Here is a 26,988-nt window from a genome sequence, read left to right as displayed (position 1 = left end):
TCATCTGTCAAAATGTGATGTTTCTGCGTGTTTATGTGTGGGTGAAGTGAACAGCAAACTTCAGTCATCAGGTTCGGTGCTGCTGTGAGAGCGTTTTTCGAGCTGCGATTCGCGGTCGTTCGTTGATGAGAAAAAAGAAATTTTCATTCACAGGAAGTTTGGAAATTGAAGCTTTGGATTTTTACGCGTGACCTCCGGTAGAAGGCTCCGGTGCCACGGTGGCCGCCCCCTCCGGTCGTGTTTGTGAGAGTTTGTGATAGGGTGAGCAGTCGTCGGGGATTGAACTCCGGAATTTCGATTCCGTTTCGACGGAGGAAGAGTCGTGAGTGTGTGTGTGCCTGCTTGAGAGCCTGAGGGAAGAGGAAGTGACCGTGGGAAAGAAAATGTGATGAAATTTCCAAATGCAACTATCGGGTGATCAGAACTAGGTCCAAAATGGATTCGCGCTCGATTTGGCATCGGTCAGGATGAGGCTGGTTTAAGTGGGGGACGGTAAGGAAGAGGACTTTCGGAAGACTCTTTCCCCGCGACGTGCAAAACATTGTTGAATTGATTTTTCCCCTCGTCGTCGTAGACAAACATAGAAAGTGCTCATTAAAAGTCGATAATTCTAATTATGAAAAGATCCCGTTGAATCGATTTGTTGTGGAGATTATTAAACGGGGAAAAGAAACTGCTGCGCTGGAACTTTTAACCAGCCACCGCCGTCTGTTTTGTTCCGCTTGAGCAGGTTTTATTTTGCTTGAATTAACCTTTGTTTGACTGGGACCGTGTCTCGCTACGGATCCAGCGAAGCAAACCTGTTGTTGCTGCTGTTGTGTTCATCTGGCTGTTTCAGATCGCCGTAAAGTTGTGCGCTCCGGAGTGTTTCGGGAATGACCAAGCGATCCCTCAAGAAGCCAATGATGGTGCTGCGGAGCAAGAAGCCGGCCATCATCAAGGACGGGGTCATCACGGTAAGGATACGTCCTTAATTTATTTATATCATTCAGCACTTCAGCCAGAAACAAACATCGTCAGTCCAGTTTGGGTTTTTTTTTTCGTTTCGTTCTTATTTGCCACTGTATGTTTCGGTTCTGTTTCTGCTGAACAAACGGAATGCGTCATCAGCGCACGTAGCAAGAAGCCTCACACGAAACACGATAGTGGAGAGGCACCAGCAGCCGTGTGGCGTGTCTTGCTGTGGGCCGCTAGTTTTTTTTTGTGTTTTGTGTGTGGGAACTGATAAAGAACAGGCAGGTGTTTGTTCTACATCTAGTAAAACATTTCAATCTGTTGAATTTGCTTTTTTGAGGATTTTGCCGTTCTTTAAATGTACACCATCAAACAATTTTATCCAATTTTTACATAATTATTATTTAAATTTTCACAAGAATCTTCGAATCAATTCTGATATGTTTTGCTCTGGAAGCTTTCTATTTTCAATTTAACTAAATACAACCCACTGCCAATCCAATTTGCATCAAAACGTTTCCAAACACAGTGGCGACACATCTTGCAAATCGACAAACCGATGATGCTGTTGCTGACGACGTCTCTTCCTCCAGCAAACAGTTTGCGTTCGGAAATTGCGCTCAATTAAATGTGCGTCTGTCTGCGTTACAGTTGGCTCTGGAAGTGTCGTTTCTATTGGTGGATCAATTAGTGTGCCAACCTCCACAACACGTTCGAATGGTTGAAACAGGTGGCTCGATTCGACACATTTAGCCTGGTCAAGAGTATCGATTTTCCATTTTGGATTTCGCTCGCGGGAATTTGATCTACCACCAAAAATAAAACGCTACCTTCTTGGCTACATACGTTACTGACGAGTCTGAGCCAGGTCCTAGAATAAATGAATAACCAGCAAAAGGTAAAATTGTCCTTGGACAGCGCACAATGACACTGTGGAATCAATAAAACTGGCAAGAAACACAGCTGTCATAAATGGCACCGTTGAGGTGGGCTGTTCGTTTGGCCCCGGAAATTTCTTTGCACTCCAGCCGAGTTGAAGCTATTTTTCGGCTGTACCCGGAATTGGTTTTCTCGTTGTTTTCTTTCCAACTTCACTCTCTGTGCACCGTTTGTAATTATTGATGCCTCGTGTTTTTTTTCGAGTTTTCTTGCACTTTTGCGTTACCTTCAATTCGATTATGAAGTTCAATGTCTTGTATGGAGGATGGCTGGTTCTGCGGGGTGCCAATAGCTGCGCATATAGCTGAGAAATTATTCAAAACAAATACATTAGTGAAGAGCTGCATAAAGTTGGAGCTGTTTGAAGGAGATATGCTATTGTAAGACTAGAATTTATAGAGAAATGTTGACTCTTTCTAAATTCGTTCTGCAAAAAGATTGAAATTATCTTTTAAATGCCAAAAAAACGAAACTATTGGCACTACGCCCCCCGGGGCATGGCCTTCCTCTAACGTGGGATTTCTGCTCCAGCGCCTCTGACGAGACAGGAGAAACCGGGACCGACGTTTTACTTCACCATCCGATAGAAGCTCAGTGGATAAGGCGGGAATCGAACCCGCGTCTCATAGCATCATCGGGATCGGCAGCCGAAGCCGCTACCCCTGCGCCACGAGACCCACCTAAATGCAAGGAATATCCAAAAAACATTAAAAACAAAGTTGAGATATTCCAACTTTCTTCAAGTTTCACCTCTAAAATGTTATTGCCAATCTTAAAACGATTTGCATGTACCCCAAAAACTCTACTTTCGCAGCACTATCCAATGCTTCGTGACTCAAAACCACAATAAAAAAACGCGATGAGTCATCCCTCACTGTTTGATTGAACGCGTCAGTTTGTTAGCAACTACTGACCTACCTCACACGTCAAATTTGCACGATAACCCGAATGTTTACTTCTGTTTTCTGGACTCATCTTGAATTTCAATCAAGCGCAACCCTTTTCGGGCGCAATTACCGCGATTTGAGGTACGCTATTAAAGCTGATTGATCTCCCGTCCCAGTCACGTCCGGTTTCCAGCGGTTGTTAATGTTGCTTAATTACCGAGTGCAATGGCCAGTTTTTGTACCGGTTGCAGGCGCATCACTTAGTTTTCGGCAAAACTGTCTTATATCAAAGATAGCAATATTGTAGTTATGCAAAATCAACAAAACATTACTTGAGATTACTAAACCTACTTCACGATGCAACCCAAACAAATACTCATCGCTCAGCTTGGGGCCAAACCTGCTTGTTGCAGCTCCTCATGGCAGTTTTCCATGTCCGGCGGCTTGAAGTTCAAGGTGCGGTCGGTATCTGGTTTAGCTATGTGCAGTGATGAGAGAAACAGGTTTTGATTTTTTTTTGTCTCTCCTCAACCAGCAGCTTCAGTGGCCGGGGACCGACGCGAGTGGTGCGCTCGTATGGATTTGTAACACAGCCCGGAGTGGTTTGTGTGTACACAAATACTTGGTCGAGTGGCTGCGATTCATTGATTTTGGAGAACTATGAGATTTGTTATGAGTGTTTTCATTGTAAAGAATGTCGCTGAGCATTTTTATGGAGTAATGTTAATCATAGTGCTGATAATTCATATAAACTTGTATTCGATTGAAATCAGACCATGTGAATCATTTTCAAATTCAATATCCAGAAACATTAAAGAACATAAAAAGTAAAAATAAAAAAGAATATCGATTCACGCCTTCAAGTGTTGTGACGCATAAAATGATGACACGCAGGATTACGAAGCCACATGACCAGTTGAGGCACGAACAATCTAATCAAGTGCATCTGTTAGTAACTGTTTGTACTATACACACCAATAAAGTATTGTACGGTACGCGATGGAAAAGTTGGCTCGCTCCAATTGGTCTTATCAACTGTTGGCAGGTTAGATTGTATTGGCCAGGGTTAGCACATGTTTGAGTGAAATTTTCATATCAGATTAGGACTTATAGTAAACATTAGAAATTTAGCTGTTACTAACAAGTATTTCAAAACAATGTTCGAAATCATTCCAATAGAGTCAATAGAGCACTCACAATATGTCAAAATGTCAGCCAAAACCAAGTATCAATCCGTAACCCTTGACCCAGGTCAGCGATAGTCTCAAATTTTCCATGTCGTCAGTTACAATAAATTTTCAATGAATTACGATACCGCAGCGGTACCTGCTCGGTGGCGCCCCCCTTTTTTCGGCGTTCCCAAGGTAAAGGTGAGTTGCATGCCATGTCGGCCCGAAAAATTGGCAGAGCCATTTGTCAACCGCAAAGGTGGGATAGCAGCTTGAAGGTGAGAAACGGATTTGCTGTTTCGTTTATTGACTTTTAAGAACCTTTCGCTAACTTGCGGCAAAGTGCTAAGCCGAGACGTTACTTATCGGTGAGGTGTTAAACGGTGCTGATTGAAGTGGGAATTGAGGGCTAGTTCCTGTACTTGGGATTAGTTAGGTAACCCTCAACTGCAATTTTTTTCGATTTTTACTCTTATCAGAAGGACAAAAAATGAATGCTGAAAGATTTTTTTTAAACTTGTACAATCGATTGTAAAGTATTGAGAAAATATGGTTCACAAATTAATTAGGACAATTTTCATTTCCAATGAAAATCATTTGTTGATGTTTTGCATTTTTTATGGTGGCTGTCAGGGACATGTCTATATAACGCCAAAATATCTTAACCTCGGCCAGGATACGAAAATTTCCTAAATACGTATTTTAGTCTTTTCAAAATTTTACACTTGATTTAAAAAATCAAAATTATGGGAAATTCTAGTATATTTATCAGGATGAGGACTTGGTCCTAATTTCTTCTAATTTGCTTATTTTCACTATAAAAAGAATAGTTTGTCAAACTTTTGATGGAAACTTGCTTGCTCACTTCCCATTAAGCTATTTAATCTTATAATTTCATTTTATAACATTGTAATCGAATCACCAGTAGTTTCTGAGATATCGCGAGCCAAAAATTAGAGCCAAAAATTAAAGTGACGGTGACACTGAGAAAAATCATTGTTCACAACAGTAAAAAAAAAGTAAGTCATTTTTCGAGCTTTTGATTTTTTTTTGCAGCAGTGCTTTCCTTCATGAAGTATTTAAAAATTGCAAAAAGCTGAACATGTTCCCAAAAATTTTACCTTGAAATGTCTATAACATGAAAGTGGTAAAAAAAGTAAATCTCTCCCTGTTCCTGAGGGGAACACCCGTGAAGAGTTAACGTGTTAAGGTTAATGTTAACATTCCATAGGTTGTCATCCTAAGGTGTCGTGATAAGGTCCAGTTTGTGACGATACACTACCTTCCCTTTACTAATCAATCGAATCCAGAAGGGAAAAGATCGCCAGTTGTGTTGGTCCGAGCCGGGATCTGAACCCCGATCTACCGCTTACGAGGCGGAAGCGTTACCACTGGGCTACGTGGCTCGGCCATGAAAATTGTGCACTTTTCAAAAAAATGTTCAAAGTCGTTTTCGATTGCAAATAGAATATTTCATGTTAAAGTTTTTTTTGATTTTTTGAAAATATTCCAGATTTTTTTTCCATTTTCCTGTTTTTTTAAATAACTTTTTTGATTTTTTTGAAAATATTCCAGTTTTTTTTTTTACAAAAATCTGTTTTTTTAATATCTTCGGTGCCAGATTATGCACCACACAGAAAAATATCAATTCTCGTAATCGTGAATTAAGTTCACGAATGTAAGAACCACGAAAGAATTTATCCATGAGTATGGTCATTTGCACTATAAACGTGAATAAATTCCTTCGTGGTTCTCGCATTCGTGAATTGATTTTTTTCCGTGCATCCTATATTTTAACGCAAAAGTTGCCCTTGTTGGTCCGCTAAAACATTTCAACCTATCCAAAAATAAAAGAAATGCTAATTTTGGAAATTGAACTTTCAGGGATAAAAAGTCAAATAATTTGTTTTATTTGCGTTTCTTTTTTAAAATAAAAAGTTCCTATAAACATATGAAACACCATAAAACTTTGCCGAAGACACCAAATCGAACAGAAAATCATTTGTCCAGATACAGTTTTTCAAATATTCATGCCTGTTTTGTATGACCAGTCCGCAAAATTGTATGGAATGTATGGAAAAACGTATGATGCAAGCTGTCTTTTACACAAGCAATGCACAGACAAAATTTTATCCTAATAAAAAAAAATACAAAAACTCTACAAAATTTTCGAAATTCTAAGCATAAGCATAAGCATAAGCATAAGCATAGGTGCCCACCCGCAGTTGCTACTCCGTTATTGACCAGGACCTCCAGAAGTTACATCCACGAGCCGTGGAAGATGAGTGGGCGCTATCTTTCCTCGCTTCGCAACTTCTCAAAGGCTCCTATCATGCTGATCAATACCGGCGCCGGCCACGACCAGTGGTAGGGTCACGGGGAAGTGGATGGGAATGTTAGTCCGATACTTGAGTGATAGAGACCGCCCAATCGACTGCATCTCCGACAAAGTATCACATGAGTTTTGAGGGGGTTAGTAGATGGGTATGAGGTCAGGATTCACGAGTGGCAGTGATGTGACCATGAGCATTTTGTTTATCGGTTGAAAATTTTAAATCTTAGGCAGACGGCTGCGGAAAGATAGATAATTGATTATTTAAAACGTTTTTTTTAATCGAACGCGTGCCAGCCGAGCAGTAGTGCTATGGGCTGGACTTATCAGTATATTTTTACTGTTTTACAATTTAGATAACGCGAGCAAATTTCAAAAAAATTAAATAAATGACGCTTTACTCTTCATAAAATCGATAGTTTGATGAGTTAATACTAAAACTGCCAGTTGGAATAAACTTTTACGATCATTTACGACGAAAATTATCGCGAAAAAACAGGACTGCGCGTTCCCAGAAGCTCTGCACTTATCTACAAAATTTTCGAAATTCTATAGAATTACTCTATTTCCGTATTGGTCGCCATCTTGGATTTTTGTCATGATTTGATTATCCAAAGTGTTTTTTTTTCGAGATTTTTGTATATCGCTTTAAAATTTTGGAAATTAGGCTTCAAATTTTAAATTCAGTGTTTTTTTTTTATTGTTCTGTCAACCCTTACCTCCTTATTTGGTGCTCAACAAAATAGTTATTTTTCATGAGTTTACTTCTTAAAATAAACATTGTTTATAAATTGTATTTATAGAGCGTTTTTCTAAAATGCTTATTTTCTGATTACCATCACCACAATTTTAAAACTCCAGCTGTTACGTCATTCGCATGGCGCGTGAATATCAGAGAGACTTAATTTGGCTAATTAGTGTCAATTGGGGAAGGAACCATCGTCCATCGCGTCATCATTGTCGCTCTCAATTGGCCACAATAAGTGGAACGAAAGTATGGCCGGTTTGAAGCCCGCTTTGCGCGATTTTTTTTGTGGTAGACTAGGTATATGATGGTTTGCCAAATTAAAATATTTAGTATTTTTTGATTTCATAAACTGGTGGTTCCTTCAAACCGGTGAGTTCCTACTAAGATAAGTATTTTTGAGGTAGTCTCTTGGATTGGGTTTCCTGATTTAAAAAACTGTAAATTTTATTTTCATATTTTTGTTATAGTATTAAAAAAGCTTATCTAATCGCAACCTAGCAAGAAGCACCTAACCAACGTGCAAATCAGCTAGTAAACAGTTGCACTTCCGTTTTTTTTTTTGAGTGTGTGTTTGCTTCTTGCTGGCACGTGCAACCTCACCCCCTCACAAGTTGCGATATACGAGCTAAATCACCTGGAAGCAGCCAGCGCGCGCGTTACAGAAGGGGAAGGGAAGCGAGGCATGAGGGGGGAACACATTTTCGAACTGCATGTCGTCACTGCACTGGCTGATGTCTTTTTGAATATTCTGCTCCATGAATGAGGTGGAGGGTTGTTTGGTGAGAATTCCTCAGAGAGTGAGAGAGCGTAAAATGTTCAGCTGAGCGGAAAAGAGAAGCGAGAGTGATTTGAAAGGGTGGTGCTGAACTACCGAGGCAATTGTTATCGTTTTGATTACAAGAAATTAAAGAAATTTATTATTTTTTGTATCGTTCAACTTAATTAAATACAATTTTATCTAACCATAAATACGATTTTATTTTAAAATAAATAACTTTTAGCTCAAAAAGGTTGCAATCTTGTATGTTTTGTTTGAAGAAAAACTTTATTTATTTATTCTTATTCTATTTATAGCTTGTTTAGTATAGGCATAAACTTATTATTTGTTTTACATTCAGCCTTTAACCATTACCTCATACATATTTTAAATTGCCTATATTTTTACAGACGCTTTTAAATGGGTTTGTTTTTTTACCTCTCAAAGCCATCCAATTTCATATAATACTTCTTTAGGGATACCAAGGAGAATTTCCCTTATCTTCCAAATCCTTAATATTACCAACAAAAAATGTGTTTTTAATTGTAAAAGTTTTTTTTAGATCTAAATCAGTGAAGAATCCTTTTCGGTGAATTTATAGATTGAAGCCATTCTACTCAATTTCAAAATAAATTCATAGCAAATCAATAAACACTGCCCAAACCGCTACAATCCTACCCCCCAATCTACAAGAAATCGGTTACTAAACCGAAATCGTATGATCTGTATCGAGTTGCTAATTTTAATGGCCCGAAGTCACCTGCTAATTGTCTTCACGATAGTATAGCGTTACTATGTACCGTGTGACGTACGTCCGAGCTCTGAGACTGGCGGCGAAGACAGCTGATATCATGCTCACTACTCAGCAGTGGGATTAAGGGTTTGCCAGAAGGTGAAAGTGATCGTGTTTGGCAACAGATCGAATTGATTTTTAAGACATTTTCATGGCCTAAAAAAATATTTTTTTTACTCAAAATCAAAAATCTGAAACAGTTGCTGATCTTCTCTCCCAAAAGCAGCATCACTGCCCTGGCAGTGATCGCCAGAGCAGCCGGATTAAACGTCAAGCAACGACACACTAGTGTACGTGTGGCAACCGTTGGCAGCGGACGGTTCGCTGGGCTGCTGGAGATGTCAAAATTCGGAACACTCCAGCGTGTAACGTAACCCGAAGGTTAGAGAGCACACCGGCAAAGAGAGGAGCCCGCTGCTCATTCGTTTTCGTTTTTCGTTTCGAGGATGTTGGCCGTGGTCGTGTCGTGTGCGGTGGCCAGAATCGGCGCAGTCCGTTGTCGCCTTCCGTCGTGGCTAAATGTGTTGTTGTGTACAGTAGATGTTTGATTTTAGTGCTTTTGGGTCCTGCCATCTTACACACTTGCAACTACTAACTAGAAGAGAAAATCAACAAAAAAAAAATCAGGAAAGGGGCACAGGAAACGGCAAGAGCATCAAAGTTACGACCCTTTCCAGTAGTGTTATGCCCTAAACTAGTTGTGTACATACTTGACTGCTGAAAATCCGTCGCTTTTTCTAGTTTTTATACCTTGAAACGAAGCGTGAAAAAAAAACAGAACTTCTTTGGAGCCATATTTTACCGCGACAGTTTATGCTTCAGTAGTCGCGAGAGCAACGAAAAAGAAAACAAAAACGCAATTATCGATCTCGGTCCCCCGTGTCTCTGACAATAACTAACCTTAGCTGAGTTTTTTTAGTTGCTGTAACGAAACATTTTTCGTCAAAGTGTGTTGGAAAAGTGCTTCAATTTGTAACGACGAAAAAGTGTGTTTTCCTGCAGAGTTAACAACATCGGAAATATGGTTGGTTATCCAAATTTGCAATTGGTTAGTGTAAATCTTTGGTGAACTTGAAACTTAGAGGAAAATGCTGCCCAAATGGACGAACTTGTCGTAGAAGAAGAGGAATAACAACATCAACAAAACGACTGTTCGAGGACCAGACTCGCCAGAGTGTCTCTGCGTTGGGGCAGCCATCGACACTGAACAGTGTAGAGAGAGTGGAAGAGAGAAAACGCGTGGAGAAGAAAATCTCGATTTTCACACGAGAGCAGCAAGATTTTCCCAGAGGAACAGGAAATTGAGCGTTTTCGCGATGCTGAAAATCTAAACAAAGTGTTTAATTATGTAACGTGGCCCATCAAGCAGCTTCCGCTGGGACTAGATTGGGATCATTGAATGCCAGAAATGTGTTTAATTTGATGTTTATTAACCTCTTGAAGGTGTTCAATTTGGTCCGCGCGAATGGGAAAATATATATTCTCATTCAAGTGGGGTTCACAATTGAGAGAAAACGCGTTGGTTGAGTTACATAACGTCCAAACTGAGGACGCTGCTCGATGATGTTCTTATACGTGTATATAACACTTTGGTACAATTTGTCTACCGTTCGATTCTTGAGCAGAATTAACAAAGCTCCGTATTGGAACTGTCCAAATGAAAATTTATGTTCAACACCGAAATGAATTCATACATGGCACGCTTTCAGAACTGGAATAAAAGAATTGGCAGTCTGGCTTGGCTGGCTGGTTCAGCCAGTGAGAAAGTGCTGTCGTCTGCAGCAAAATATCAGCAAAGAACGCGACGTGGGCAACGTCGAAGAGAGAGAGAGACTCGAAAAAAAGCAGTCAGAAAATATAATCGATTGACTTGACACGAAAAACGCGAAAACTAACACAACAAAAAAAAAAAGAAAACAAAATTCTTGTGCGAGTATTATGTCCATGATTTTTATGGCCCTAGCTGACTGGATTTGCCAATAAGAGATGAACGAAGCGCATAAACTTTGTGGCATTAACTGGGGAGCCTTTTGGGAAGGAGCCCCCCAAAAAATGACGCCGCGACTTTGGTTTGCATCGCACGAGGAAGCCACAGCTTTGTGGTTGCTGCTGCCATAACATCATATCATAAATCAATTTATTTACTTGCGTTTGAGGTTTTTGGATGGGCCAGAGGTCACTCTTGGGAAGACAAAGGGGACGACTATTTGGGTATCGATTAATAGTACTCAAGTACTTGAGGTGTGGAGGAAATTAGATGTGTAGCGCCAATCAAGTCAAAATAGTTGATTTAGTTTGTGCCAGTTAATGACAGATTCTGTTATTACATGTTAACATCTATCCATCGAATGTTTTTCAATCATTCAAGTTGGGGATAATTTATTAACTAGGATTCACTAGGATAAGAATAATTATTTGTAGATTACTAAATTTCAATTTCGCTCTCTTTCAAATATTGATATTCATAATATTGCCACTTTTCAGTTTTTTTTTCTCTCCGAAAATGAAATCCTGAACCAAAAAAATATCTGGATCCAATTCTCATAAAAATCTTGCCTCAAACCTAAAGCAATGGGATTTTTCTTTAATTTCTTGTAAAGTGACAGGCTTTCCCCATTACTCAATATCGCAAATATAATTGTGCCAGGAGGCGTTATTTACATGTCTAGATAATGATCATAATGATAAATGATCAAAGAAAAATAATTTGATTTATCGTTATTTAGACATAACACATTAGTTCAAGTTATTTTGTGTGAGCTTTATTTAATTTTACATTAAAAATTATTATAACAGTCGAAAATAGCTTGGCATGAAAAATTGTTTAGTTCAATTTAGTTGTTTGATAATTATAAAAATAGATATTTTTTATGGATAGATAAAAGGGTAAATTTTCAGTTAGTCTCAATAGTACCGATTCAAATGTAACTTGATGCCCAATTTCGATTTTTTTTATTTTTCTCGTGTCATTTTGAGCAACTTTCGTTCTACGAAAAACTTTATTTCTCTTGTTTTATGTTAAGAGCTAAAAAAACTGGTTTCCTCCTCATTTCTAGAACAAAGTACTGGATGTTTTGAGCTTTTCTGAAAGAGCATACGATTTTCAACAAACTGCATCAATAACTCAAAAGTGACGAAAACAAGTCAATCTTCATATCCTTAAATTGTTCTAAAATTTTCTATGGTTCTTCTTTACATTGCTTTTTATAGATCATAAACTGATTGGAGTCTTGCGGAAAATGCCTTCTCAAAACATTTAGTGATAGGAGGCTTTTTAGAATTCATTCAGTTGTAATCAAATACAAACAGGAAGCTTTTGCCATTGATTCGGTGTGGAAAGCAGCAATTAAATAACTGGTTAAAGAATGTTTTTTGATATTGATGCAGTTGGGCCGTTGCAAATATTTTTTTAAATTTATTTGACCATAGTTAAAAAAAATGTATAAAAATTGAAATATTTATCAAGCCACGGTTTTAAACATTTGTATGAAAAAGAGTTTAAAAATACAGTCAAACCTATCCGGTTTTTTTTTGACGAAAACATATTTTTACGAGAAAAAAAATAGTTGATTTTGTGCATTCTTAATTTAATATCAATTCAATTCAATTTATTTTGTCAGCAAATAATCAATTTACAATTCCGTTTTTCTTATAACCTAATAGAGTTTTGGAGTTCCTTTCAACTATGGTTTACACTATAATTCATTTTGATGTAATTGGATATTCTAACAATGGATTTGGCAAGAGAAGGAAAAATTAAAAAAAAAAATATTCTAGATTTGCTAAGGAAAAGGATAGAAATAGAAAAGCTTAAAACTAAATCACAGTATGTTTTGTCTATTGACGTCGAAAAACTTCGCTGCACAAGGCAGCTTATCCGTTGTAGATGTACTTCATCATCAGCTCACTGAGAGCTTGGAATTGTTCTGCCTTGTTTCGGCAGGCATGAAAGCGCGTGAGCATCTCTCCAGCAAGGGCGAAAAACTCAGGAATTTTTTTAATATCAAGTAAATTGTTTCATTTGATTTTTTTTTTGTTTCAAAATCGTCTCTGACATAAACTGCAGAGGTGTGAAATGCCACACGACCATTTCAATTTGGCAATATTCCAAAGAGCCGACCTTATGTCATGGCCCGGCCCTATTTCCTTCAACCAACTATCAACGACCAGTTTTGCCGTCGCCAGGATTGGCTCATCCTATTTCGATTCGCAACAAATGCTTGAAAAAAAAAATTGTCAAACAAAAACTAAAAACATGTGGCTGCCGTTTGGGTGCACGTGTACCCAGCACAGATCTGGCACGAGTGCACCTGCACTGAAAGTAAGAGTGGCGACAAACTCGCACACACACACACTTGGTCACCGCTCTTGAGTGCAGGAATGGAAGTTTCGGATCATGCGCAGTTCCACACCAGATGTCACTTTAACGATATTCGTCGTCTAACAATGTTGAATCTAGCTGCCGGAATGACCTCAGTTACAGGTACTGGCTCTGTCAGAACTTATGAAGCCAATATTAAAGATGCATGGTGTTTGTTAGTAACCCCTTTGGGGCGCCCCAAAAAAAAACCCAGCCCGGAAGTGTTTGCTCGCCATCACTTCCTGCCACTTCCGGCGCCGTCTATCCTCAGGAAAAGTCGATATTTTATTGTGGGATACACAATTTCAGTTTCATTTGCATGCCGACAGTTCCGTTTTCCGTGACCGATGCTTATTAGGAAAGGTGGTTTTGTCGGTAAATCCTCACACGAACCGCTGCTGGTCTAACCCCTAAAATTGCCGTCCCCTCGTTCGAAAAATGGTGGCCTCGGGTATTGATAGTGAAAATCTCGGCTCTTCGAGCTGCCGCAGTATGACGAACCACACAGCCCGTCGTGGTGGAAAACTAATCGATCAACAACTGCTCTTTATTACTAGACTAGGGCAAATGAAAACGAATATTTGCGTGCTTGGCCAAGCTCAAATTGCTCTAATGACAGCCGCAAAAACACCGGATGAGAAACAAAACTGTTTTTCGTTGTTCGGTTTGAGGTGTGTTCTCACGTAGATGTTTATAAAGCCTACACGAGAAAGAAAAAAAAAATATTCTCATGACTGAACCGAGCTTACTTATTCATGAACGGAAAAGCCATCATCACTCAACCTAACTGGCCCCTTGCGGTTGCGGAAGCCTCGTGATTTAAAGCTTTTTTTCAGTTCATTCTTGAGCTTGCGGGCATCTTCAATGAAGTGTACACCGGGTGAAAGATGTCGCCTGAATAAAACATGACTTCGTGGTGGCGATTGAACTTTGCTAAGAGAAGACACTTTTCAGATGGAGTCTGGTGGTACTTTGTGAAGTCTATTTACCGTGCGTCTCCACTTTGTTTCGATGTCAAGCAAATCCAAACAGAAACCGCTTGACACGCTCTAAAAATTATGCTGAAAAGTCGTTTATTAACTTTTATTGAAAGCTCTCGCGTGAAACGAGTCAAAAATGTAGGTCAGGGATATCGCATCTTTGGGGTTTTCTTCTTAATTTGAGGCAGCAGCATCCCGTGGTTTTTGCTATTGCTCTCGTAAATGGTTGCTGGATGTCGTGCTGGGCGGGGAAAATTCGCTCAGTTGACCGTTTTGGAGGCGGCTTTTTTATGTTTTGACGATAATCTTCGTTATCTGCTCACAGCTGGGGTTGACAAATTAAGTTTGCAGGCTGTTCTTTAGAATGTTTGTTTTTGTTTTAAGGAGAAGATTCGGTTACAGGATAATATTATATCATTTTGCTAATTAACAATATTATGCTTTGTATCAAACATCAAACAAAACATGTTGTGCCATGCCATTTTCTACATGTTTTTATATCGAAAATATAACGTAAATGTAATCAATTTACTCTACAATTTTAAGCACATTTTAATACAACAAATCCTGCAGGTATGTTTGCAGCCCATTTTTGAATAAATGTCCCTTAAGTAAAATAAGCTAGCTGAGAAAAACGCTAGGCAAGTTTGTCCCACACATAAAGTTATGTGTTTTTCACTTAAAACTTATTTAAAAACGATCTGCAAAAATATTTTTCCAAACTTTTATCAAAGTTATGTTCACTGGACATCTGAGAACCGATTCCATCAAAGAAACCATGAAAAAATCAACAATTGTAATTTTGACGATCAAAAATGTGAAAATTGAGCCGAAAAGGTTGGGCAGGCTTGCTCTAGATATTTAAGTTTTTAATTTGCATCTTTTGACCTTAAAATGGCTGTAAGTTTTGAGCATTAAGTCCCAATTGACTTGTCTAAAAAATAAAAAAAAACCACCCTAATTTTCAACCAAACCAAAAGTTACCCCTTCTTATTTGCAACAACTCAGATAGAAAAGCTCCAAAACATAAAAAAAAAATCGGAAAATAAATTTTCCACTTAATTTTGCCATCTGTGACATTGGTCCAATCTTCAATGTTTTTAAATGGGTATGACATTTTCTGATCCTTTCGAAAAAAAAAATCAGACATTGCCAAGCTTGGTTATGACTTCTACAGGTTACGCTTTTCACAAAAAATGATTTTAGAAGGTTTTAACTAGAAAGCAAATTTAAATTTACATCTTTAAATAATATCAAAATGTGTATTCTTTTGTGAAAAGACAAATTAAAAAAAAATGTTTTTTTAAGCATAACTTCTTTACTGAGAAACAATCTACAACTTTGCCTAAACTTGGTGTTGATTCGAAAATCTCAAAATACAGATTATTTGTTTTTTTTTTTAATGTGGGATATGGATAACCCACACGCTTTCCAAGAATAATTAAACCATATAAAATTGATGAAGTGAACCCGGTTTTTGCTATCACATTTCTGGCATTCAGGTCGCATAACACTAACATGTGAATTCTGTAAAACAATTTCAGTTCAGAACAAGTAGACATTAAATTCACAAAAAAAAATCGCGCAAAAGAATGCTGTAACCCATGTCAAATAGATTGCAAACAAAATCAACGTTCAGTGCCTGATCAACCACATAGAAGAAAAGTGAAATATTTACCACAAAAACCAACTATTTGTTTAAAACCATAAAAGGAGTAAAAAATCCAGTTCAAACTCTCCAGCACTTCAAATGAGCTAGTGACACCCAAGCATTGTCCCGGCGAGGATAAATTTAGACCGGCCAATCTCAATGAGCAACAGTAGTGCGTCCGCGTGTCCAGCCGCCGCCGCCCCACCCACAGTCGGACGGTCACGACCCGACCCGACGCTGGAAATGTAAATCGAGCATCAAGCCAACAAGTGGGGAGTACGTCCAGATTGGGTGAGATAAAGAGCATCATCCGCTGTAACATTTGCATACAGGCATTGGAGATTGGAGCTCGGCGGTTCAATTGAAGGTCCGCGGACACACCCGGGGCTTGGCGAAGCTAGGAGCGAAAGTGGCATCTATTTAAGCGAACGACGAGTGTGTACAGTCATTTTTATTGAGAAATCGCAGAAATATTTTCTATATTTAGATATTTTGCAACTCACACACACAGACAGAAATCGCACAGATAACAGCAGAGCATGACCTTGGTCTAGCGAAGTGAAGTGGAAATAAAAGTACAATCCTCGAATGCTTCAATGAGTTCAATTGGGTGTGCGAGACCGGCGACGCCATCGCCAGCGACGACGCCAACGACGACGACGAGGACGCTTCAGGAAAACGTGGCCAGCAGCATCACGGAGAAGCATCAGCAGCAGACGAGGATCAGTGGAGGCAGAGAGAAGTGCAGACAATAGTGGTGCACCTTCAGCTGTTGTTGTTGTTGTAAGGGTGGTGGCCACACCGAGGAAAAATGGAGTGCAATCTGCAACGTCAACCGTCCAGGGAGAGGGAGGTCAAGGAAAGGGTGGAGGGTGTGGAGCAGCGGAAAGGTAATTTAGGATTGTTTCAGGTTGATTATTTAAAAATACATGAAGTGTGGTTTAGTGTAGTGTGTTCCACGGATTTACAAAAATATAAGCAAAAATATGATATATTTCTTCTCATTTGATTAGATTAGGAGTTCCACCTTCATTTTGCATCAAATCTTCATAAAATTGTGAAGTTGACATACAAAAATCGTTTGTAAATATTGCAAAATGTTTAACTTGAAACACTTATCCCACCCGTGTGGATCAATCGGACCGCGCACTGGACTCACAATCCAAAGGTTGCTGGTTCGAATCCTGCGGCGTCGCTCCGTGCCGTACTCAAACACTTAGGAGCCCAGGGCGGCGAAGTCCTTGTTGTTAAAAGGAAGACACTAGTGGTTGGTACTAGCAATGGTGGTCGACAGCTATAAAGTCAACTTCGTTTTTTTAACTTGAAAAATAATTTTCAGATTGAAAAAAAGTTTGACAATTACTTTTTAAAGTCTTTTTTTTTCGGACCTTGTCCAGGTAGAGAGTATAAAAACACAATATTAACCTTCAACTTATTTTTTTTAACGACCATTTTGTATCTTCAGTTTGGTCATTTCATTTTCCATACATATTTGTATCTTTTGAAGGAATTTTTAGATTGATTTGTTTCCTTCGTTCAAGTTGTAGGCTTTAAGGATGAGGATAACACCGAAAAAATGCTGATTTTTAAAATCACTTGTGATTATTAATTTATTAAAAATCACTTTTTTGGCATTTTTGACGTTCTTAGTAAAGAAAGGTATAGGTTTTACTTTTGACTTTGACATTACTTCAATCTTCGTGAATCAAAAATTTCATCAAGAAAATAACACTACAGAGATTTTTGACGCTCTATCGATTGAAACTGACAGAGCTCGTCTATCTCCAACGCTCGAATTTTGAGGGTGTTTTTCCCGTGGAGTTCAAGATGTTTGGTGGAGCAGAAATCAGCATCATTTTGTGTCGCCTAGTTTTAAGCTCTGATTTTTTCCGATTTGTGTTCTTTCGATTGCATTTGTGCTGAAGCTGAACGTGTTGAGTTTTTTTTTTGTTGGAATTTGGTAAAAAATTAGAGCTGTTTGATCAATCTAATGCAAGAAAAAGTCATTAAAAAATTGAAAAAATCGAACTAGCTTTAATTTTATTTTAGAAAACCCGAAATTTTCAAAATCGGGAAAAATGGTTTCTAGAACTAATTAAAAGTTTATAAAGTTTCAATTTTTTTTTGTTTATTTTTGATCTAAAGTAATCATCACAACGGCCTTCCTTAACCTGATACAAAGTGTTATACTAACAGGCTATCGTTTCCAATAAATTACAAACTACAAATTTATTGAAATGAGCTGAAGATTTCACACAATTTTATTTTTTTACGTTGAAAATCGGCTAATTGGCTTCAGAAATTTCGGTGATCAATCAACAAAATTCTTAAAAGCAAATTACAGAGTATTTACGAATCTCATTGATTTTTTTTAGTTATTTTATGTCCCCGTATTCAAATAAAAATAAAAAAGGTATATTGCGATTATTTTTGGAAATCAATTCTCAGTTACAAAAAGTTATTTGAAAAATATGCACTTTTCCGTGTATCAATAATTAACAGATGGCATAGTGCCCAACTTTGAAACCTTTTTTTTAAATATGCCCTGAAATGTAGTAGTATTGAAACATACATTTTGTAATTGAATGCCTCACTGAGTTTTATACAATTTCAGTTGTATTCTTATTCAGTACAAATATTGGTGACGAAAGATCACATTTTGATCAATTTCACCAATATACAACAACAACATTAAAAATATTAATTGAAATTTTATGTTATAGCAGAGAATATGGTAAAATATGTCAAATTTATGTGATTTTTTAGTCTCTTTGCAATACAATATTTTAATAGTTTTATGTTAAGGTCTTTCATTCCAAGAGCGTTTTAGATATTGTTTTCAAAAAGCAACATTGTCATACCAGTAACAATGTTTTACAAAATTGTTCCCTAGAAGTTCCCTGTTTCATTCGGTTCAATGAATGTTTTAAACAATTTCTGGTCAAGATTGGATTCACTTCAACATTAATCAAATGAACTAGTATTTTTAGAAGAGCTTCTTGAGTAAATCCAGTCAAATTACGATTAATCTCCTAGAAAACAATAATCTCTTTGAAAATGTATTGGTAAACAAGAGTACACTCAAACCCCGATGGTTTGACACCAACTGTTGTCAAACGAACGGGGTCACTTTTCAGGTTGACACCCCTTTTACACGGAGTTCACACACACTATCAAACGTTTGTTTTGATATTGTGTGTGAGCTCCACTTAAAAAGTGATAGTTCGACATTTTTTAGTTTGACTTTGTCAAACCAACGGAGTACAAACTAAAAAGTGTCAAACGAAAAAGTGACCAACCACCGGGGGTTAAGTGTACTGGCGAAACAAGGCAAAAATTGGGCAGTTCAGACGCATTTTTACGTTGAACGAATTTCCATATCCACCTCATATCATACATACATCTGGCGCAGCATCTGACAGCTGTCTAGCATAATATCAATCTGTTCTGTCGGTTGAACCGTGCACAACCAGTCAGTTGCACATTCATATGAAATCTGCCTGATGTCATGCAAAAATCTTGGGGAAAAATTTGTCTTGTATATCCGTGGATCGCACTAAGAAAACCACATATTCATGGTCTACTGAATCGCTGTGAAATCTAATCTAATCTATCAACTTTCCCAGCAATGCCGATCCGCAGGGAAAGTGTATGTGATGACGAAATCTGTGATAGAACCAACGTTGTTACCAGAGAGGAAGGCCTAGCAAAGGATGTTGTTACGATTGGTGGTGGTGGTGGTCGAGAAGCACTGGCATCGACGTCGTCGATCAACGGCGACTCGCCGGTCGTCGATCCGGACGAAGTCAGCAATTATCTAAGCATAAATAATAGCCGTAGCAGTAGCTGTTGTGATATTCCTGAGGAAACCTCGCCAATGATTAGTAATAGTAGCTTATGTAGAAATGACTGTGGCGTCGACCTGGACGACCTGGAAACCGGGTTTTACCGACGGACTGAGCAGTTGCGGCAGCAAGCCCGACGACCCCGCGCCGATTCGTCCGACTGTTGTGAAATCGAGGTTGACACTGGCGCCGAGGAGGACGAGGAAGAGGACGACTCGATGCTGACATCGACCAACTCGGCAGCCACGACGGCCACGGTGACCTCGTCCAAGTCGCAATTGAACGTGGTTTCGGGGGCCGGGTGCCCCGATACTAGTGTTAATATTGTTGACAACCCTGTTAGTGATAGCAACGAGCATAATAGTGTTAATAGTGGTGCCCACCAGCACTGTACCGGAACTGGTGCTGCTTCTGGCGGAGACCACCCAGGTGGCAGTGGGGGGCCACCGCCGCAGCACAGCAAAATTACAACGACGCCTTCGAACCTAAGCAATTGCAGCGGACTACCGACCGCAACGGTGGTGCAGCTGAAGCAGAAGCAGAACCTGCTCTACTATCTACGGGTCATCTTCAATCATTGCAAGGTTAATAATATTTCGTTTTTTTTTTTGTATTTGCTGGTGAAATTTTCAATCTGCAGTAACCTTTCGGTGGTAGACCTCCGTTCGGTGCTGCGGGAAAAATTAATTAATCATTCAGTAACGTAAAATTCGGTGACCAGCTCAGTGAAAGCATTCGGTTGCTGCGGCGAGAGCTAAACTTTGGAATTTTGGTACCGTGCTGCTAAATCCACTTATACTAATTGCCCTTGCGACAGGGCCAACATTTGGTGCTGGGATAATTTGGCATGTGCCAAAAGTTGCGGCCGTTCATAATTCTAGAAACTTTTTTTTTGCCGAATTAAGTTAAGGACTGACGATGTTGTTTCACCCTTTAATGTCCTTAGAAATCTAGCCTAAAGTTCTACTTTTCTTCTTTCAGAGCTCCGGCATCGGTGAGCCTAGCGTGTATCATGCCTTAGTTGTGATATTTTTGGAGTTTTTCGCGTGGGGTCTGCTCACGATGCCCGTGATAAACGTAAGTATCTTCATTCCTAAACTGAAAAAAGACGATTGACAATTCCCGGGCCTATTTGTGAACTAGGCGTTGAAATCGAAGAACTGTGAACCGCTCTTCATTCTTCGCGAGGGCAAAAATAGATTCTGGCAGGTCGTCTCCGGTTACGGGCAAAGTGTAACGATTTTTTTCTCTACTTTTGTACATTCCGGAAATGGCACCGCCAACAGGTGCTCAATCAGACCTTCCCCGATCACACATTCCTGATGAACGGCCTGGTGATGGGCATCAAGGGCATCCTCTCATTTTTGAGCGCCCCGCTCATCGGTGCACTGTCCGATGTGTGGGGTCGAAAGTTCTTCCTGCTGATAACAGTGTTTTTCACCTGCGCCCCCATCCCGCTGATGTCAATCAACTCGTGGTGAGTGTGCCGAAAAGCTTTAAGTCTACGTCCATGGCTTCACGTGTTGCCCCGTTGCGTTTCCGTTTTAGGTGGTTCTTTGCAATGATCTCAATTAGCGGCGTGTTCGCTGTAACGTTTTCGGTCGTGTTTGCGTACGTGGCCGACGTGACGACCGTCGAGGACCGATCCCGGGCGTACGGGCTTGTATCGGCCACCTTTGCTGCCAGCTTGGTAAGTTAACATCGTTGAAATGGAAGCAAATCTCGAACGCATTGTGTCAAATTGTGTGTTTTTTTTTTAGGTTATTTCACCTGCACTGGGCGCTTACCTGAATGACAAATATTCGGAACCTCTTATCGTAGCTTTAGCGACAGCGATCGCAGTTCTAGATGTATTTTTTATACTAGTAGCAGTGCCGGAAAGTTTACCGGAAAAGGTTCGGCCCAGCTCGTGGGGAGCACCGATCAGCTGGGAGCAGGCGGATCCGTTCGCGGTAAGTGCCTTTGACCTCCCCGTGAAGGGATATCCCATGCTCAAACTCCTTTTCTTGTAGGCATTACGGAAGGTTGGCCTGGACCACACCATCCTAATGCAGTGCGTCACAGTATTACTATCATACTTGCCAGAGGCTGGACAGTATTCGTGCATCTTTGTCTACCTGAAGCTCAAGATGCACTTCAGCTCGATAGACGTGTCTATCTTTATCGCTGTCGTCGGTATACTGAGCATACTTGCGCAGGTCATTCTGGGTGATCTAATGAAGTAAGTCTTCGAAGTTTATTTTCTTTCGACTCGGGTATGCTGTAACTGCTTCCTTTCTCTCTTTTGCTCGCCGCGCTTCCAGGGCACTTGGTGCTAAGCGTACTATAATAATAGGATTATTGTTTGAAATGTTACAACTTCTGTGGTACGGATTTGGCAGCCAGATGTGGTAAGTCGAGCATTCGTGGTTGCGCATTCGTTTGGACATGTTTCAGTTATGACTCGTTTGCAGGATGATGTGGGCTGCCGGAATCCTAGCGTCGCTTGCGTCAATTACTTATCCAGCAATCAGTGCATTCGTATCGATACATTCGAACCCGGACCAGCAGGGTAAGAATTGACCAAAGTTTCACACCTGAAATTGCTCACAATCATACCTGTTTCAGGAGTTGTCCAGGGCATGGTGACGGGCATGCGAGGCCTGTGCAACGGTCTCGGTCCGGCCATGTTTGGCGTCATTTTCTACGTGTTCCACGTGGACCTTAATGACGAACACAACGGCGGCAGCGGCAGCTTGGGACACTCGGCCGTCGGCAGTGGTGTAGGCGCCCTGGACGCCAAGTTTGTGCGGAACGAAACACTGCACGGCGGGTTGGGCGCCGGCCATCACATCATCGAGGACGAGTACTCCCAGTTTATGCCGGGACCGCCGTTCGTCTTTGGCGCGCTGATGGTAATCTGTGCCATTGCCGTGGCCGCGTTCATTCCGGAAGCGCCCAGCGATACCATCCGGAGGCCATCGGGTGAGAAAAAAAGTAGTTATTCCTCTTTTTACCTTTTTTTTAGTTTTGTTTGTTTTGTGTTTGCTTTCGGTGTATGTGACTTGGTAAGGATTAACATGTTCCGGATGCGATTTGGTGTAGTTCTAACAATTGGGTAATCGATGGAAATGGTTTTTGAATGAATATATGTGCAAGCATGCATCAGTTTTTGATTTTGTTTCTTTTCTTTTGTTTCCTCCCATCCATTTATTTGCAGAATCGGACTATAGGAACCACGATAAATTTAACGTGTTAATTGGCGATTGATCATTTGCAACTGTAAGGGAAAATATATGTCACGTAATATTTTTATTTCTATTTCCGTTACCCACCATTTTAGGCACAAAACATTTTTGTGCGTGCTAGTTTACGTTAGATTAGCCTTTTGTTTCTTGTTTATTCTTCTCCAATGTTCACAATATTCAAACTCAAACTTTTTTTTTGTAGATATTTTTGCTAGGACTTTGAGTTTCGCGATTTTCTCCTATTTCGGTATGGAATCAATCACTTGAGAAATCATCAGTAGAGCTTTTTACCAGACATCCAGACTCTTCCTGTGAGCCATTATGCATAATTGCATCATCTATTCAAGTCTCATGTTTTCAACGATGAAAGGCACGCCCAAACAACGTTTATATAGATTTTAGAATTTTTAAGTACATAATAATTTCAAAACAGTCAGTTTTCGTCAAAATCATCTCAGAATTGAAGTAAATCGGAAAACTTCCAGATTTGGGTGGATTTTACTTCGATCTGGGTGAATTTCAGTCAATTTGAATGCTGATTGAAATTCACTCAATCTTAGCAATAGTCATATTTATTCATTTCAGAGTAGTTCTGTCTAAAACAGTGATTATGAATGGGCATTAGGGTGCCCAGAATATGTGACTTTTTCACAAAACCTCGCTCCACAAGCTGATTACTATTCCCTGGGCTATTTTAGGATTCTGGGCCAAATATGAGCCAAATTGGTCAGCATTTACCCATTGATACTCGAAGGTGAAGTTTGTTTGGGAAAAATTGAAAAACATGTAAAGTGAGATTCTTATTGAAAATTTAATGCTCCATAACTTTGTAGAACAAACCAAAGCTGTAAAGTTTGATCCTGAAAAGTTATTAGCGATTTTAAAACAGTAATTTTTGCATAACAAACATTTTTTCACCATTAGGCTCGGGTGTCAATGGGTTAATCTCAACCAATTTCGCTCAAAATTTGCCCAGCTTAAAATAATCCAGAAAACCCTTTTCCGCTTGTGGAGCAGGGGGTCATTTTTTCTGGGCACCCTAATGTGCATGTACTCTTATTTTATATGACCGCCCAGCTTTCAAATTTGTCTGAACACCACAGTTAGACTTACTTGGACCCAATGTAAATTGAATGTACGAGGAAATGCTGGTTTCTCTGCTGTCAAAAATGTAATCAACACGAAAAGCGGATTTTAGATGGAGATCATCAGATAAATGAAAAGTTGATAATTTCCCTGGCAAATTTTACCGGATTTTGCCTTGTAGGGTTGTTTGTTGAACTGGGCTGAAAACGCTCTTAGAACGAAAAAATAAAATGCTACAAGAAGCAGATTTTGCAACAAGCTGCATAAAAACTCGACGAAACGGTATACTCTACCAAAAATAACAGAATTTTTAATTTATGCTGTTCAAAAACAGTGCTGAAAAGTTCTATTTTTCAGCATTGAAATGGATGCTGAAACTGTGAACTTTTAAGCACTAGTATCGAAATGTAACATTTTTCAATATATTTTTTGTTTTGGACGGTGAATTCACTTAACACATGCATGCATAAATTACTATCATGTTACACATTACAAAATAAGAAAAAAAAAACAAGTTTTGCAAATAGTTCCACACAACATTTTCTAAACAAGTGCTGAAAAGTTCAGCTTTTCAACAACCATTTCTGTGCTGAATAGTAGAACTTTGAGATACTTTTTTTTTGTACATAAAAGTAGGCTTTTTCGACGATTTGATTGGGATTTTTAGTCAAGTGTCCATGTGTTTCACCATTAAAAATCAATAATGTAAGCCCTTGTATCGAAAAAGTATTACTTTTCGATTCTGTTATTTTTTGGTGTAGAAATGTTAGTCATTTCGTCATTGTTGAAAGCTATGAAATGTTGGTAGTTTTACAACTGACAGTTTAAACCCCCGCGTTACGTTATAAAATCCTTGTGCCTTGACTTGGACGAACCGATGATGCAAATATGCTACTTTATCATTAGGAAGGCCCCCAACAAAATTGATTTCCCCGGGTTGCCATTTAATACCCCTGAGCAAAAAAAGTTTATTGAACCACTTAAAAAAACTCCAGAAATTCAAATTTCAGTAAAGCCTGATTTCTGAAAGAACTGCTCAGTAGAAAAATAATAGAAATAATTGAAATGAGATTTAGTTGTTCTAGTCTGTGTTTAAATCTGAATCCGTTTTGCTTTGTAGAATTAGAGGATGTTTTACAGTTACAAAATAGTTTAGTGTTTTAATCATTAAAAGTACAACTGTGACTTATACAAACAAAAATCGCACATAAAAAAGTGTGATGTAGAAGCGAGATATTACCTCCACTTGTGTGCGCTAACTAGTTTCCAAAATTCGACCAATTTCCTTCATGAACTCCCTTTTTGCCCTTTTCAGGGTTATCCGTGGACGTGGATTACGAGTACGAACGGGGCCGCAAAGTCGCTGGCCCGCTGTCACCTCTCATGCACCAAGATTCTGCTCAGCTATAGTTTTTCCTGTAAGCCGACCAGCCGCCATTGAGTAAGATTAAGCGCAGAGGTGTGCGTCTAGGTGCTGCCACACAACACACAATAGACCCGTAGAGGACAATTTATTTTTGTAATCTTAAGCTAGACATCTCAGAATAATCATCCAGTAGGATGCAAGTGAATCATTCACCTGGTTATTTGAGATAAAACATTTAATTTTATTACAAAACACAAACACATCTGACTCGTTTTTCCTTCTTTCCATTCGTATCGCCGCTAATATTTCGAAGCGGTTGTTTGTAATGAGAAAAAAAAATACATTAAAATTAAGACAAGACACCTAGGTTGGTTAGCATTTTAAATGTTTGCGATCAACGGTTACAGCGATTACAATAATTGGCATTTAAGAAAATAATCAAAACAATACTGGAGCCACTTGGCCGGTTTTATTTTTGGGGGGTGAGAAAACCAAAATGGACAATGCCATTTATCTAGTCAGCAATTAATTTCTTACGTTGATGCGACGATAGGTTTATGGTATTTAGCAAAAAATTTGGTCTAAATTGACAATTTCTACAAAGTATACTTAACATATATTCGGTAGCAAACATCGGCAATTCAACAACTTGGATGGGTTTGAACGAATGGAACGCAGATCAGAAAAAACGAAATGACTTGTTACTACCTATAATCAAAGAGTGATAATAGCATCGTAAGGACTTTTGTAGGCAAACAAGAATTGGTAAAAAAAATTGTGGAGGCGGAAAATCTGTTGATGAACGTGAAATTAGCGATTGTAAAACCTTTCAGCTGTTAACATCACATTGGGTAAACTTAAAATCCATTTTTATAATTGTTATAATTTTATGGTTTTTGAGCATGTTTTGCATTTGCAATTTGCGCTGAAAAAAATATAATTCAACGAATATTTGCCCTAGTTTATTTGTTTTCTCTTCGCTAAAATCACAGAAACGAAGGCAAAAGAAAAGTTAGTCCAAAGATTACATAGTTACATAGAGAAAATACTAATATGCTAAATAGATTAGTGTATAAACAGCTAAGCAACCTAATCCTCTATCTGTATAGTGAGATCGACGAGGACACGAGAAGCAAAACAAATCAAGACCTTCAACCAGCAAACATTACAAGAAAATTTAAAACAATGTTGATACATTCTGTTACCGCGGCCATTTGTATTGAAAACATAAAAAAACGCACGATACAAGTGGACACACACACACCTCGTCAAAGCAGGATAAACAATCAGACTATGTTACTTACCCCTAGTTGAGGTTGCAAGAATAAAACAAAACAAAACAAATAACAACACGATTGTAATACAAAACTTATTTTAGTAAAGACAACTTTTTATGAAAGCTTTGTTAAATACACACGGTGGAGCAAAATGGTAGAACAATAACAACAACAACAACTAAAAAAATTGAAATGTGTGCTGGATAGTTGATGTATGGATTGTGTTTTGTAAATGAGTTAGTGAGAACGAGTGGGCGTTACACGCTGACAATTTCATGCGAGTGGGAAAGCACAGACTAGTGTTGACGATAATAATTTGTTTGCTACCAACGTTCGTAAAGAGGATAACACAAAAATAAAACTGTAAAAAGGCAAATGAAAAATGAAAATCCCAGTATAGGTTACACTAAGTTAGAAATTATAATGAATTGTAGAAAGCGGAGTAATTTCCCGAGAATGGTGATTATGTGGGACGAGAGTTGTAACAGAGAAGAGAATCGTGTTGAGAGTTTATTCTGGAAAGAAAGGCAGCAAGCTAAACACAACTGTAAATCAAATTTGAAGAAAGAAAGAAAAAAACGGAATGAAAATAAATCTATGAAACTGAAGACAATGTA

The 26,988-nt window shown here is 38.9% G+C and overlaps 1 protein-coding gene across 7 annotated transcripts; it reads left to right on the top strand.

The window, feature by feature from the left end:
- Positions 1-64: 64 nt before the first annotated feature.
- LOC6032867 (hippocampus abundant transcript 1 protein) lies at positions 65-26,975 on the top strand. Of its 7 annotated transcripts, none has more exons than XM_038259962.1 (13): positions 9,014-9,603; positions 15,464-16,460; positions 19,197-19,999; positions 20,397-20,492; positions 20,702-20,892; positions 20,964-21,105; positions 21,176-21,367; positions 21,428-21,636; positions 21,719-21,805; positions 21,869-21,966; positions 22,023-22,391; positions 22,615-22,676; positions 25,044-26,928. In XM_038259962.1, the coding sequence occupies exons 2-12, from the start codon at positions 16,382-16,384 to the stop codon at positions 22,662-22,664; spliced, it is 2,316 nt and encodes a 771-aa protein (XP_038115890.1). In that variant the 5' UTR covers positions 9,014-9,603; positions 15,464-16,381; the 3' UTR covers positions 22,665-22,676; positions 25,044-26,928. The 7 variants fall into 7 exon arrangements, with proteins under 7 accessions (XP_038115892.1, XP_038115888.1, XP_038115890.1 ...); XM_038259963.1 differs by having other exon boundaries at positions 9,015-9,603; positions 22,023-22,379; XM_038259960.1 differs by lacking the exons at positions 9,014-9,603; positions 22,615-22,676 and adding an exon at positions 8,898-8,960.
- Positions 26,976-26,988: the final 13 nt, after the last annotated feature.

This window comes from Culex quinquefasciatus, chromosome 3 (genome assembly GCF_015732765.1).
Source record: "Culex quinquefasciatus strain JHB chromosome 3, VPISU_Cqui_1.0_pri_paternal, whole genome shotgun sequence".
NCBI lineage: Eukaryota > Metazoa > Arthropoda > Insecta > Diptera > Culicidae > Culex > Culex quinquefasciatus.
The sequence above is the reverse complement of the archived record's forward strand: the minus strand, read 5'-3'. Positions and strand labels throughout refer to the sequence as shown.

What these genes read in the sequence shown, in the direction of transcription:
- LOC6032867 (XM_038259960.1), top strand. Translation starts at nt 16,382, where the DNA reads ATGGAGTGCAATCTGCAACGTCAACCGTCCAGGGAGAGGGAGGTCAAG. An exon ending in CCACCTTTGCTGCCAGCTTG is followed by an intron (nt 21,106 to 21,175) that starts GTAAGTTAACAT and finishes TTTTTTTTTTAG; the next exon opens with GTTATTTCACCTGCACTGGG. An exon ending in AGCAGGCGGATCCGTTCGCG is followed by an intron (nt 21,368 to 21,427) that starts GTAAGTGCCTTT and finishes CTTTTCTTGTAG; the next exon opens with GCATTACGGAAGGTTGGCCT.